We start from the raw sequence: 14970 nt of genomic DNA, 5'->3' as shown, positions 1-14970 counted from the left end.
CTAGACTAAACACATAACTGGGTTTTAACTAAGAGTTTACTAGATCATGCCCCATTGCATGAAGCAGACTAGTAGGGACAGCCTTACATGCAATTAGATTGGTTTGAAAAGCTGTTAAAATGCAAACGAGTAAAAGGTGGGTTCATTTTAAACATTATTACCTATTAGGTAAGGAGAAAATGTGACTAACAAACAACTAAGGTTGGTGTTGGATTAGTGAGGTAAGGGTAAAGGGACCTCTGACCATTAGGTCCAGTCGTGACCGACTCTGGGGTGGCGGCGCTCATCTTGCTTTATTGGCCGAGGGAGCCGGCGTACAGCTTCCGGGTCATGTGGGCCAGCATGACAAAAGCCACTTCGGGCGAACCAGAGCAGCGCACGGAAATGCCGTTTACCTTCCCGCTGGAGTGGTTCCTATTTATCTACTGCACTTTGACATGCTTTCGAACTACTAGGTGGGCAGGAGCAGGGACTGAGCAACGGGAGCTCACCCCGTCACGGGATTCGAACCGCCGACCTTCTGATGGGCAAGTGCTAGGCTCTGTGGTTTAACCCACAGCGCCACCCGCATCCCTGGTTAGAGAGAGGCGGGTTCAAATCCCCAGGATTTCAGGCAGCAGTTTTCTCCCAGCCCTACTTGGAGATGGCAGGGATTGAATAGGGAGCTTCTGCATGCAAAGTGATGCTCTGACACTCAGCTACGCCCCATTCTCCCTGCACCCCTCCAAATCTGTCTGTTACAGTAATTCTTATGCTGTATTGAACTTGACATGCTTTTTTGTTTATCTAGCAGCTTAATGGATTTTGGAAAGCAAGCAACGTCTATAAATAGGCGGCGGGAAATAAGGTAGTTAGGAAGATGCAAAAGATTCTTTCCAAAACAGTTGCACAAGCACATTCACATGAACATTCACAAGACTTTGAATTCTTCACGAGGAATGTGACAAACAAGAAAGTATTATTTAGACTAGCATTCATGCAGAATGAATTTTAGAAGGATGGCAAACACAATCAATGGGATTTTGTGTTTTACACATTCCATCTTGACCTCTTTACCCAACTCAAAGCTATTCCTACAGAAAGCCTCAGAGCAGCAGCCAAAGTTAAAACGCAACACAACACAAGGTATCCTGGTTATATGACGAACTGTCATTTTTAATGGAGTAATGAAGCCATTTAAGGATCATCACAAAACACAGAAGGAAACCTGGCATGGAACAGAGAGAGAGATTTGCCAGCTTACATTGAATTGTGTGCAATGAATGTCAAACTGCATCTCTTCATTCTTTAGCAAGGATGTTGTGGCAGTTTTTCAGTAAGATGCTGAGCAGGAGAACCTTTGATTGCTATTGTGAGGGATTTTCTCGCTTTCCACTCCCAAAACCAGCCCTAAAAGACAGTGGTACTTACGGTAAGTGCTCTCCTCATGCTACTGGGGAACTTCCCTGGAGCAGCAAATTGCAAATACAGTGGTACCTTGGTTTGCAACCGTTTTTGATTACAGTGCAACCGATTTGGATTACAACCACGTCAAACCCTGAAGTGTGTGTCCCTTTTTTGGGATTACAACCAATTGGGGGGGGGGGGAGACCCCATTGGCAAAAGCGCACCTTGGGTTACAACCTGTTTCGGTTTACAACCAGACCTCCGGAACAGATTATGGTTGTAAACCAAGGTATCACTGTAGACTGGAATAATCTAGTTCAACTATCTGTTTCCCGTCCTGCCCAGTGAGATGCTCACAGGACTCCTCAGGCGACCTGTTTATTGAGCATGCATCCTGAGATGCTTGCACAAAGCTTACGTGGACTCTGTCCAGTCTTTTCTGGGCATTTGTTCCGATTTGCTTATGGGGCAATTATACAACAATGAGTATTCATCCTGATTTGCATGTGGGACATTGTCAAAGGAGCTTCCCAGCCAAAGGAACGCAAAAGGCAGAGAGCTCTTTATTGTGAAAGAAAATACCATACTTTTCCATATATAAGATTATGTTTTTCTCTGTAAAAATAATGCTAAAAAATGGGGGTCATCTTCTACATGGGTAGTTCATAGGGTGGACGTTTGACTGGTTGCTTCCATGGCTGTCAGCGGCTATTGTGCGTGTTATTGGTTTCTGATTCAATGGGTGGTGTTGATTGGCTGATGCTCCTGCAGTTGGGTGGGCGATTGGCAGCTTCTGCTGGCGATGGGACAGACGGGAGGTGGATTTTGCGATGTGTGCGGGTGATCAATTTTTGGCAATCCCCCCCGAAAAGCTCAACAACCCTGGATAATCTTTTTTAAAAAAAAAAAATTAACCGACCAATCAAATCAAATCACATCACATAAATTCCAAATTACAAAGCCGAATTTTAAATTTTTGTTGGGGGTACCCATATTTCAAGTTCCGAAGGGGATCCAATCATCTTCTTGCTACTGCATTAATGTCCACAAATCTGTCCAAATAATGTTCATAATTCTATCCAGTCCTATCTTGCTGTTTCCCACATCTCATCTTATTATTTTCATATATTTTTCCTTTCTCTTTGTGACCTCTTCTGATAATCTCCATAAGCGGGTCAAAACAAATTGTAATCCTGTGTGAATTTTTCCGTTCATCCAAGAGCCATATCGAGATGGTTTCCGTATACGCTTCCATAAATAAAAGCACTCTTTCCATCATTAATCTTCACAAATCTGTCGCCTTCTTTAGTCCTCTGAGGAGGTTCGCCCGCAGTATGAAAACAAATCCATTCCTCCTCCCGGTCGTAAATCTTTCGACAGAACTTGCCAAGATGGCGACGCTGTTTTTTGCTGCGTCATCCCAAAAGCTCTTGTACTTTTCTCAGTCTCCTTAAAACATGCTTTTGGTTAGAATTCATTTCCACACAGTCTTAAATCATCCAGCTTAGGTCATTTAAGTGACGTTTCTGACTTGTGAGGGAGGATTATTGGTTAATCACATAGAAGAAAGAAAAAAAGTTCCCCCCCATCCAGTCCCGCTGCCGACATACTGAGCCTTGATGTGTCTTCTCATGATATATTCCTGTTGATCTGACCCGTCGCTCTTCTTTCACAGAGGTCCCTTCAATTAGCAGTCTTTACTCCCCATTCTTCACTTGAAATATGTGCATTTGCTTCTTCCTAATTGTTTATTTTCAAGTTGCTGCAGCTAGTGGCGCGATCAGAGACTGCGTCCACACAAGGGTCCACACTGCCTAGTGCCCTCACCCCCTCGAGTCCGGGGGTGATTTATGGGCACAGCAGGCAAGGGCAGTGTTCCCCATTCCCTTGGGGCAACAAGGGAGGCTGCATACTCCCATAACAGCCTCTTAATTACCTCGTGTGGGTCGGAGAGATGTTATTATCTTCCAATGCGCCCCTAGTGGCCCCCCCAACAACCCTGGATAATCTGTGACTCTTCTTCGTGTGCCTCCTCCATGTGAGGTGTGGAGGGGGGCAACACGAGAGCGGGCCTTTTCTGTGGTGGCTCCCTGCTTGTGGGGTGCTGTCCCCAGGAAGCCTCCCCTGGTGCCTTTCTTACATACCTTTAGCTGTCAGGTGAAAACATTCCTCTTCTCCCAGACCTTTGGCTAATTAAACTATCTATATAGGGACAAGTGGCGTTCCGCCACTCGAGATTGAACAATAACAGGTCTGTGATGCCCTTAGATGTCTGGGGTTGCATGCGCACTACACGGACTGGCTCAGTGTGTGTCTATCCTACGTAAACTAGCTATCTATAGTCTTTGAAACTGTGTTAGGGGCTTTGTTTTGTTTTGTTACAATGTTTTTTGTGTTTTTATATTGATCCTCGGATAAAGGGTGGTATAGAAATTTAATTAATTAATTAATTACAGTAAGGTTGGTGGCCATTGCTGCCTCCTGTGGGAACAAGTTCCATAGTTTTATCTACGCATTATGTGAAGGACTTGTCTCTATTTGCTCCATGCTATGCATAATTTTATGAACTTCTGTCATGGCACCTCTTACCTGCTGTTTCTCTGAACTAAAAAGTCTCAAACACACAGAGGAGTCTCTCCATCCCCAGAATCCTTTTCTGGACCTTTTCCAACTCTACAATATGCTTTTTGAATGAAGCGACCAGAACTGTACACTGTGCTCCAAATGTGGTTGCATCACAGATTTGCATAATGCATTACGATGCTGGCAGATCTTTGGACTGTTGCTGTTGTGGCACTTTAATCCACCTTCTGGACTCGTGAGTGTCAGCACACAGAGACTTGCACGGCATCAAACAGGGGCTAGGTGTGCCTTCCCTCCTGCATTACCAGGACTCTGGTTCCCTAAGAAGATGAACACATTAGGTACCCACAGTTCCAGCCTGAAGAGTGTGATGGCCTGGGAATCCGATTCAGAGGGTGAACCGGAGGAATTCCAGCCTGCACAGGAGTCCCTGCCTCCAGGGCCGGCTGAACTGGGGCAGGGCCTTGATTCTGAGGTGCCTACACCTGTGCCGGATCCTCAGGAGCAGGCACCAGGTGAATCCATTCTGGCTCCAGAGGTGGTTGAGGACTCAGTGCCTACAGGTGAGTCTCCCCCTGGGCCCAGTAACCCTTCAGCCTCTCCTGAACTGCAGAGGCTCAGGGCAGAGAGGCGAAGGGAACTGGTTTCTCCCAGGAGGAGTGCTCACCTTAAGGCCAGGAGAGGCGGGTCTCCTGGGGGCCGGGACCGCCCCTGGCCTCAGAGAAGATAAAGGCCAGTCAGCCCGGTCCCAGGTTGCGGGAGCAACGTCGTTGTGGAGTACCTGTTCCTGCCCGGACCCAGACCTGACCCTCCAGTGTTCCTGTCCCCGCCCAGCTTCCTGCTTCGGACCTTGCCCCGCTCCTTGTGAACTGTTTCCAGGCTAGTGACCCAGGACCAGACTTTGACTACGCCAACGGTAACCTTCCCCCCGGGACCAGCACAAAGAGAGCCAGTTGACACCCCAGCCTGAAGTCACACACCCCCTGTATAAAAATAAAACCTTGCAAACTGCAAAGAGGACAATTTATCAGTTTAAACAACTTGTGTGTAAGTGCTCCACTCTTCTGCTTCCTTTGCCTGTCATCTGGAATGTGCCATCAAAGGCCACTTCCACTTTTGCAACAGGACTTCCCCTTCCTCTTCCCCCTCCTTCAGCCCCCTGCCCACCTCCAAAACCCAACACTCCAGAGCAGATATTGAGGGTGTGTGGAGGGCTGCAGTGATGGAGAGAGGATGGAGAAGTCCTGTTCTGCAAGCAGACATCTCTTCTGCTCGTGCAGAGAGAACTGGATGCAACCCTAGATGCACACTTAAAAAAGGTAAAAAGGTAAAGGACCCCTGACAGTTAAGTCCAGTCACGGGGATTCAAACCGCCGACCTTCTGATCGGCAAGCCCAAGAGGCTCAGTGGTTTAGACCACAGCACCACCCACATTCCCAAATATACACTTATACACACACAAACCAATGTAGCCCTTATTTTGTTAGGGAGGATAAGGGGAAAAAACCCCACTTTTTATTTTGTTTCATAAGGTCAAACTTTTAAAATACCAGAACTGGTTACAGTCTATAAACTAGTATATACCAGAAAACAGTGGTGGAATTTCTGCCTTATGTGTTTTGAAAGTAAAGCAGCCCTGGCAAATTACAATTATCTACAGCATTTTCTTTCTATTTTGGAAAAACAAAATCAAACATTGTTCAATGCTTTCGTCAGCAACAAGGATTTTGGTGTCCCCGCCCCCATTTCAGAAGCATTTCAAATGAGGCAGTAGGACTGATCCATGTTGGCATATTGTACTTCCCAGTCCTATTCTGACTGCACACATATTTTAATGTGAAGGAGATATGAATCTGTACCAAGGGGTACTGGCTGTGAATAGTTTGTGGTTACCACATGTAGATTGGGACCTGCTTGTTCAGAATAACTAGAGGACCAGATGGTTCATTGGAGTCTTATAGACTTAAATTATTTGCTAGGCATCCAGTATGAACTGGAGGGCCAAACTAAATAATAATAATAATAATAATAATAATAATTAATAATAAAAAAAATAAATAAATAAAATATTATTTATACCCTGCCCATCTGGCTGGGTTTCCCCAGCTACTCTGGGTGGCTCCTCTTGAGGCAGAGCATAATAATAATAATAATAATAATAATAATAATAATAATAATTTATGGGTTGGGCCAGACTTATTCAGGGACAGCCCCATGGAGGCCATGCTTTCCACAAAGTCCCGAGCGGCCCCTTGTAAGGTCGTGTTGGCATGGGTGTTAAAATCCCCTAGGACAACCAAACTAGGTGTCTCCATGAGAATATCTGCCACGACCTGAAGCAGCTTGGGCAGGGAATCCTTGGTGCAGTGGGAAGGTCGGTACATGACTTCCTAAAAATCACTGCAACCCCCCTCGCTGCCCACATGACCTGGGTTGCTGTGCATAAGAGAAACCTGGTGGACAAGCAGCGGCAAGGACTGGCCCATCTGCTTCATCCAACCAAGTCTCTGTTACACATGCCAGGTCAAGTCCTCCATCCACAATCAAGTCGTGGATGACAGCGGTCATGTGAATCATTGACCTGGCATTGCACAGCAGCACCTTAAAGTCGTGTGGGTTTCCCTTGCTGATTCCAGTATCCATCCAGTCAGGACCAGACCCGGAGGCAGGGATAGTCCTCAAACAACGACTAAGCCTGCCTCCTCGGTAATGACATGGTCTGGTCTTAGCATAACTCCTCCTCCTACCCGTGATCACTGAGATCGGTTGTCCCAGTGCATTCCCCACTGTGAACCTGCCCCAGCCATTTTGTTGGCTGGGACCCACTCCCCGGCAGCCCTGACCCCTCCCCTTAAGAACAAAATATGACCTTAAAAAAAAAAACACACAACACAATAAAACAATACAAAGAAACTGTAAAAATTACAAACACATCAAAATCAAACAAATTCCCGAACCCAACCAAACATCCATCCCACCCCCACCCCCCACAAAAAAAAATTCAAAAGGGAAAAAAGAAAATTGCAAAACATTTTAAAAAGAACTCTGTGCCACTCCGAGTCCTCCTGGACAGCAGCAGCAGCAGCAGCAGCAGCAACCATCCTTATGAAGCCTGTAGGACCCCGCCCTGGGCCAGGTGGTGGGTGGCAGGAGCGGGGCCCTTAGGCACTCACACAGGGGAGCATCAGTAACTTGTGTGTGAGTCAGCAAGGCATCCAGAGCTACTCCTTTATTTTTAGTTATTTTGATCAGCCCTGGACTGGTCATTGGAATACAACCCAGAGGTTCCCATGACCTGCTCTTGCTTGGGGTACAAAGCAGCTCCAGTGCTTCCTGCCCATTGTTCTCCTGGATCCTCAGTGTGCCTCTCCATCCCGCTTCCCCTTCCTGTGCAGCCTCTCTGGAGCGCTGTTTGTTACAGCAACTTTGCTAGGCATAACCAAGGGAAAACTGGGTAGAAGAAGCTGCAGCTGCCTCATCTGTGGATATAGCAGCAGATTTAAAACAAGGGGTGGTCTTGGGGTTGCAGCCTGGTAAGCCTACCCTGAGGAGAAACAATATGCTGCTCTTCCCTAAGAGCACATCCAGATAGTAACACCAGAAAATGGAAGCAGCACACAAGGAGGCAAAAGAAAATGAAGCAAGGGACAGAGGAGTGTAGCACCCTGCTTGTGGTTAACGCTTAGCTGGAATGAAATATTCAACGCAGCAATAGAGAAATTAAAATAATAATTTATTTGTCAGACAAATAAATGAGAGGCACAGTGGTATATGGTTACCAAGCTCTGGCCTGGTCTCCTGCCATTATGGCCAGCACTTATATTCCCTCAGCCCAGCTCCCTTGCTCCTCCTTTGGCTGCCTCTGTCCAATCAGCCTGGTTGAATTTCCTATTGGCTGATTGCTACAACCAATCCTAAAAGATACACCCATTTCCTATTGCCTTTTATGGGATACAAAAAGCTATATATTCTTCTATCTATAAATGACAAATAAGTAGTCATATATCTTACATTTGTCTCAACAAGGAACCTTAATTACCAGCTCACCTCTTGCCCTCCTTGCCCTATTGCCCTCCAAAACAGATGGTTAATAGTTTTAAATTTTTTTATCTTAAACAGATGTCAGAGATCTTGGGTTCACATTCTCATACATCATCAATGAAAGATCTCCTTTTTGAAGGTCTTTAAACAAAGGCCTGACAACCATATATCAGGAGTGCTCGATGGCGTCTCCTGTCTGGCAGGGGGCTGGGCTCATCTGCCCCTCTGGTCTCCTACAGCAATATGACTCTATGAAATAAGAATTTAACATTTCTTTCTTTCTAGATCCTTTGCATAATTACATTTAAGCCAGTATATTTCATACATTATCATAGATAGCTTTTTAGAAGAATAAATCTTCTCAAAGTAACAGGAAGGAATCAGTTTACACCCTCAAAATAAAATAAGAAAGAAACCTCTTCTTCTGTTTACACTCCCCTTTCTCCAGCCAGATGTTTTCTTTTCCATTTGCTCTTGGCCTTTAACCTTAGAAAGATATGGCTCAAGTTTAATGGGAGGCACAGGGTTTTATTTTACTATTTACCAACTCTTAATTATGTAGGGTGGTGTAACCTTGCCCTCAGCCTGTAATTCCCTTTTACGACTTTGAGAATTGTTTTCTGCTATAAATCAGGGGGCCCCCTTGTCCAGGAGGATAAACATCTTGCCAAAGTACTTAGGCAGCTGGTCTTCTGCCTGGCATAAAACATTTGAAAATCTTTAAGCTCATTTTAAAATACAGACCCTAATCAAACTATAAGCCTTGATAAAAATGCAGGCTATGATTAGATGCCTCATTCCCCCCTTTCAAGCTCAAGGACCTTCATCCCAAGTGTCCTTGATAGCTTGACCTTCATCATATTCCTGAGGTAAAGCTCTATATAGGGCCATGATATGAGGTAGAGTTTCATTCGAAATCATCTTGCTAATTGTACTTCTAAAACATGAAATGATACATGGCACCATACATAAAACCATTATTACTACCGTCAAGAAAAACAAGCAAGACAATAGTATCCCTTTGAGTCCCGCAACATTAGGTAACCAGTTGGTGAGCCATCCCATATCCCATCCTTCCCATGTTTGTACTGGGACGTGTGCTATACTCTCCATCTTTGTGGCCAACACACGGATTGCCTCACCATTATCAGAAATGTTAAAGCAACAGGCATTCCCTGTCAAGTTCAAGACTCCACATAGGCCTCCCTGCCTGGCAAGTACATAATCCATTCCCATTTTCAGCTGCAAAATGGCGGCTCTACTTTCATCCAGCTGTTGTGCAATAAGTCTCAAACTCTGGGCTGTTGCATTGGTTACAAGTTCCACTACTGCTTGCAATCGAATTATTCTGTTTAGATTATAAATAGGATCCCGTGCCCCTTGTATGAGCTCACCAGGATTCCAGGAGGCAGGCTCATAATAGGCTATAATGCGCTCTGGTGGCCAATCATCAGTATCGCTCCAACTTTGGGTACTTCCTCCTGCTATACGAGAAATATCAGCGTTTCTTCGTGTACGCTTGGCCGAATTAGTGGGCATAATCCACATTGGTGGTAATACCCATCCCAGGAAACAAGTCCCACTCCATTTGGAAGGGAGTTGCTTGTATGCCCATTCTCCACATATCCACCACAACCATCGGGTCTGAGGTTTTTGGTACGTGGAGTGCAGAAGGCGAAATATCAAAAAGGGGTACAGAGTTCACAGTGCAGTATGTTAGATTGCCTTTTTCTGTCACAGTTATGTTCCATACCACTTTCCATGCATGAATAAAAGGAGGTGCACAGGGCAAGGTATTCCGAGTTCGATAGGTAGTACCGTTTACCCAGGTTTGACTATTCTTAATATAATCCCAAGTATAGTGACAATGAGAAGAGCCTACCATGGTAGGATCAGCTGCCTCTGATAATTTATGTACACAGAATTCCCCTTGCACAGGTATAACTCGTATTGGTTTAGTTGAGTTCCATCCGGGGAAATTCTGTACTTCTGTTTGGTGTGGCATTTCGCTTACCATACCAATGGCATTTAATGGTATCGGTAATAAGGGCATACCTCCCTCTGAATCATCTGGCCCAAGAGAGCAAACAAGGCAATTGGTCCTATTTGCAACATTGGCTACCATCTCAGCTAAGCCTACCCACATATTGTGGTCATGGCGGAATCCATATTTAGTAAATTTGGTCAGATTCAAGGACCCTTCCCCTTCCCAAGGGATCAGGATTAATAATAAAATCATGTTGATGTGTAGTATATGCATTCCTTCCACAAAAGATTACCTTATTGTGATAGCATAAAAATATTAGCCCCAATATAATTCCCCCAGTGACAGAAATGGGGAACCACCAAGACCAAAACATATATCCCAAGGATCCCCAATGAGTAATATCCTTGATAATTGTTCCACAAGGGGGGGGGGCAGTCAATTAATTGTATTAGAGAATCTTCCCGTTCACAATCGCTGGTTTAGACGTTCCTCAAGCTTCAGGCGTGCGCAGGTCAGCCAGCTTCCAGGTTGTGGCTGCAGCAGGCCGGTCGTCTAATGTTGCCCGTGACCTAGCCCGTTCCCCGTAGGGCTAGATACAGGGGTTTTTGGAGAGAGTCAGTTTTAAAGGATTAGAGGGGTCACCTTTGCACGTCCAACTGCCTTCGGACTTCTTCAAACGGGAGTGATGAATCCAGGGGGTCACCTCAGCTACCTTCACCGCTGTTGGAGTAGAGAGCAAGACGGTGTAAGGTCCACGCCACTTAGGTGCAAGTGGATCTCGTTTCCACTCTTTCACCCATACGCTATCGCCAGCCTGGAACTGATGAATCGGCTCGGCAATGCTGCACGGCGTGCGCTCGAGGGCCCACCTGTTAAGAGAAACAAAAACACGGGAGAGAGATTGTACTTGTTCCTGTGTCACATGGTCTCCTATTTGTTTGAGGTCAGCTGGAATATCCTGAACAAAGGAGGGCGGCCTCCCATACAGGAGCTCAAAAGGTGACAACTTAAGTCTTTTTGTGGGTGCACACCGAACACGAAACAGTGTTATGGGTAACACATCTACCCATCCCAATCCCGTTTCCTGGGTTAATTTTGCCAATTGGGTTTTCAGAGTCCGATTCATTCTTTCAGTTTTCCCTGAACTCTGAGGCCTATATGCTGCATGCAGTCTCCATTTCACTTGTAGGACTCGACATACTTCTTGTACTACTTGATCAATGAACGCTGGCCCATTATCACTTCCAATGCATCTAGGTAACCCAAACCTCGGGATCAATTCAGTGAGGAGTCTCTTAGTTACCTCTCGTGCCTTTTCAGTTCGGGTGGGAAAAGCTTCAACCCATCCGGTAAGAGTATCTACAAACACAAGGAGATACTTGAATCCCTTAGAAGGGACCAGCTCTGTGAAGTCCACAATTAGGCTTTCCATGGGGACATATCCCACATGTTGGATTCCAGGAGGTTGTACCGGTCCCTGCCTGGGATTGTTTTTAGCACAAAGAACACATTTATGTGAAATGCAAGTTGCTAATTGTGATAGGTTAATAATATACAACTTCCGACTGAGACTCTCTCTGGTTGCAGTACCGCCAAGGTGAGTAGATTCATGATAATTTCTTACAATTGTGCCTGCTAGGTGATGGCTCAAGTTTAATGGGAGGCACAGGGTTTTATTTTACTATTTACCAACTCTTAATTATGTAGGGTGGTGTAACCTTGCCCTCAGCCTGTAATTCCCTTTTACGACTTTGAGAATTGTTTTCTGCTATAAATCAGGGGGCCCCCTTGTCCAGGAGGATAAACATCTTGCCAAAGTACTTAGGCAGCTGGTCTTCTGCCTGGCATAAAACATTTGAAAATCTTTAAGCTCATTTTAAAATACAGACCCTAATCAAACTATAAGCCTTGATAAAAATGCAGGCTATGATTAGATGCCTCAGAGGACATAACCTAAAGTGTTGGCCACCCTCTATACCTGATGAGCGTGTATGAAGGCTCAGAAGTAGCTTGTTCCACACACCTTTGGCTACTGGCTTTCTCTGGAACAGAAGAGAAGATACCCTTCCTTGCATGGCATGAGCACATACTGGCTGGCTTCCTGCGCTGTGGAGTGGTTGGAACAATGTTCCTATTGGGGCCAAACTACTTTGCGTTTGGAAGACAGGCCTGGATGTCTGGAGAGAGATGCCAGATCTCCTGACAAAATTTAGAGCCAGTCACAAGACAAATTTCCTCACCAGTGTCACACTACGAATACTGTGGTTCTAAAAATACCAAACAAATGTTCCTATAGTTGCTAATGCTTTCTGTAACACTAGGGACCCTCCTGGAAAAAGCCAGACTATATAAGTGTCTGTCACATAAGGAGAAAGTGTTGTTCCCACCCTCAGAGATTACTAACTTCTCATAGCTGTATTTGTGTTGTGTCTGGGGAGACGGAAGGAAGGAAAGAGAAGGCCAAGCTGAAAGGAAAACAAGAAAGTGGTGTCAAAAAACAGAGGCAAACCCATTTACACTAACAGTCCTGCACCAGTTGAGTAATACCCAAAGCTAAAGGCACCAGGGGATTTTTTTACACTGTTTGCAGGCTGATATGAGTTGCATCTCAGCATAAGCTGGAATAAATTTCAATCTTTTGCATTGTTCTGGTGTGTCAAAATTAATTCACTGCAATAACAAATCTTATTTCTATCAAATGACAGTTACAACTTGGTTTAGAGTTACAAGATGGCTGTCTCAACTAAAGGCACGATCCATTCTGTGATCTGCACCTTCATCCCTTTGTTGTGAAATATAAGTAGGAAACATTGTGGCAGAAGACAAAACCCACCTGGAGAGGCTTCTGAGAGAATTTCCTGCAGAATCAGCAACCTGCATTCAGATATTTTCAGTAAAATGCACAAAGATTTCCATTTCCATTTTTATGAGGACTCCTTCAGAGACATTCTTACCTCATGTTGCACTCTTCATTTTAGGTTATTCATTCTAGACTTAATATATGCACTGTAGTTGAGCTGTCACGCCTATTGTTTTTATAAAAAATGTTCATGTGTAACTTACATTTCAGTGAAAGCTCTCTCAGGAAAATCTCAGAGCAAACAGAACTGCTACTCACACTGGACAGCTATAAAAATGGATGGTGTTGGGTCTTCCAGAAAGGTGTACAGAACTGAATTTCTTTTTTTAAAAAATATTTTTTATTGAATTTTACATGTTTTCCATCAAAATATCATGACATATAACAAGAATAAAAAAAGAATTCCATTCCCCAATTCCCCCCCGCCCGACTTCCCTCAACTTCCTCTTCTGTTTTGGGGCATATTAGCTTCTCCTGCTTGTTTTTATTATGTCTTAATTTTTAAAATCTTTAAAATAATAATTATTATTCTCTTAACATTTTGACATCTTCATTATATTTCTTATATTCATTTTGTTAATTGCAAGTGTTTAATCAAACCCTGGTAGTGAGTCCATTTCTTTACATTGATCCATCTCCTAGCCACAGTTGTAGCAGACATAAAAAGTTTTATCTTCTCTTTTGGCACCTGAAATGCCTAACAGAAAAGCTTCAGGATTTTTCACAAAAGTTATCTACAGAACTGAATTTCTGTACTTAGCTTCGCTTTTCTCCTATGGCCGCTGGTCTGATCTACTTGGCTCATTACCCCCCCCCCCCCATTTCACTTTCAATTTGTATACCGCTTTTCTATATTACTATACAGTGGTATCTCGGGTTACAGACGCTTCAGGTTACAGATGCTTCAGGTTACTGACTCCGCTAACCCAGAAATAGTACCTCGGGTTAAGAACTTTGCTTCAGGATGAGAACAGAAATCGTGTGGCCCCATTAGCTAAAGTGGTGCTTCAGGTTAAGAACAGTTTCAGGTTAAGAACGGACCTCCGGAACGAATTAAGTACATAACCAGAGGTACCACTGTACACAATTGCACACCTTATAACAATCTGATCCAATACAAAAATGTCACAATAAAAACATAACTTTAAAATATAACTTTATATCAAATAAAGTAATATTCAATAATCCATTAGAATATAACAGTACACAATAAAATTAAGTATCAGCAAATAATTGAACAGCAATTCATGGACAGCAGAAAGTCTCTTGCCCCTCAGTGTCCAAAAATTATTTGAGGTGGCAGAAATAGGGCACTGAAATAGGGTGATGGCCTGACATGAAAGTTGCACCAGCAGTCTGCAGTCTGCCCCTAGGAGCACCGCAGCAGGCTGGTTTCACCTTCTTTTAATCTTAGATTAATCTTCGGTGGAAACTGAGGCATTGGGTGCTACGTCGAGAGAGGGTTCAAGGGGCTAAACAGGAGCAGGAGGAGATTCCAAGCCCGACTCCGTTTTCAAGAGAGGGCAAGCCGAGAAGGGAGCGCTCGGCTCAATGGGTCCCCGTTTGACACGCAGTCATTCCTTCGTCGTCATGGTCGCTTGACCCACAAAAAGCGCCTCAAAGCGACCCACAAGGACATTCCGTGTTTAGCCCCGCACCCGCTGCATCTGTTGAACTTGGGAAACTGAAAGACACATCTGAATTCCCCCCCCCCCGACGAAATGAGGGCGCCCACTTGAATGAAATATGGAGGGGGGGGAGGTAAGCCCTGCGCCGCATCATTGAGCACACACACTCTGTGGACAGCAAGGACGACGACGACAACAAAACAATTTTATTATTTGTCCCCGCCCATCTGACCGGGCTTCCCAGATATAAAACTATAACAAAGCATCCCACGCTAAAAGGCGGCCTACAAGTCGTGCAGTTGTTCATCTCCCGGGCACCCGGGGGGGGGGGCGTCCCACAGAGAGGGGCCTCATCCCCGAGGAATCTGCTCCCCCGGCCCCGGGAGAGGAAGAGCCTAAACAGAATCCGACCCTGAAATCCCGGAAGTCGCTCTATCATAATCTAGGGGCAGCTCTCACTTCCGCTTTGGGAAAAGCTTTCAAGG

General features: G+C 44.8%; 1 protein-coding gene across 2 annotated transcripts in view; it reads right to left on the bottom strand.

Annotated features, from left to right (window-relative positions):
• Positions 1-12124, bottom strand: part of LOC308472496 (opsin-5-like) — a 17480-nt gene extending 5356 nt beyond the window's left edge. The window contains exons 1-2 of one of the 2 annotated variants that reach the window (XM_080997482.1): positions 11976-12114; positions 3976-4289 (exon numbers count right to left, since the gene is read on the bottom strand). Coding sequence is in view for 1 of the 2 variants with exons in the window: in XM_080997480.1 (XP_080853606.1) it covers positions 11976-12072 (97 nt within the window). In the remaining variant the exon portion in view is untranslated. Of the gene's footprint in view, positions 1-3975; positions 4290-11975 lie in introns of both variants that reach the window. The other variant, XM_080997480.1, reaches the window with a different exon arrangement.
• Between the last annotated feature and the right edge of the window lie 2846 nt (positions 12125-14970).

Source organism: Podarcis pityusensis (genome assembly GCF_964106645.2).
Source record: "Podarcis pityusensis genome assembly, chromosome: 3".
NCBI lineage: Eukaryota > Metazoa > Chordata > Lepidosauria > Squamata > Lacertidae > Podarcis > Podarcis pityusensis.
The sequence above is the reverse complement of the archived record's forward strand: the minus strand, read 5'-3'. Positions and strand labels throughout refer to the sequence as shown.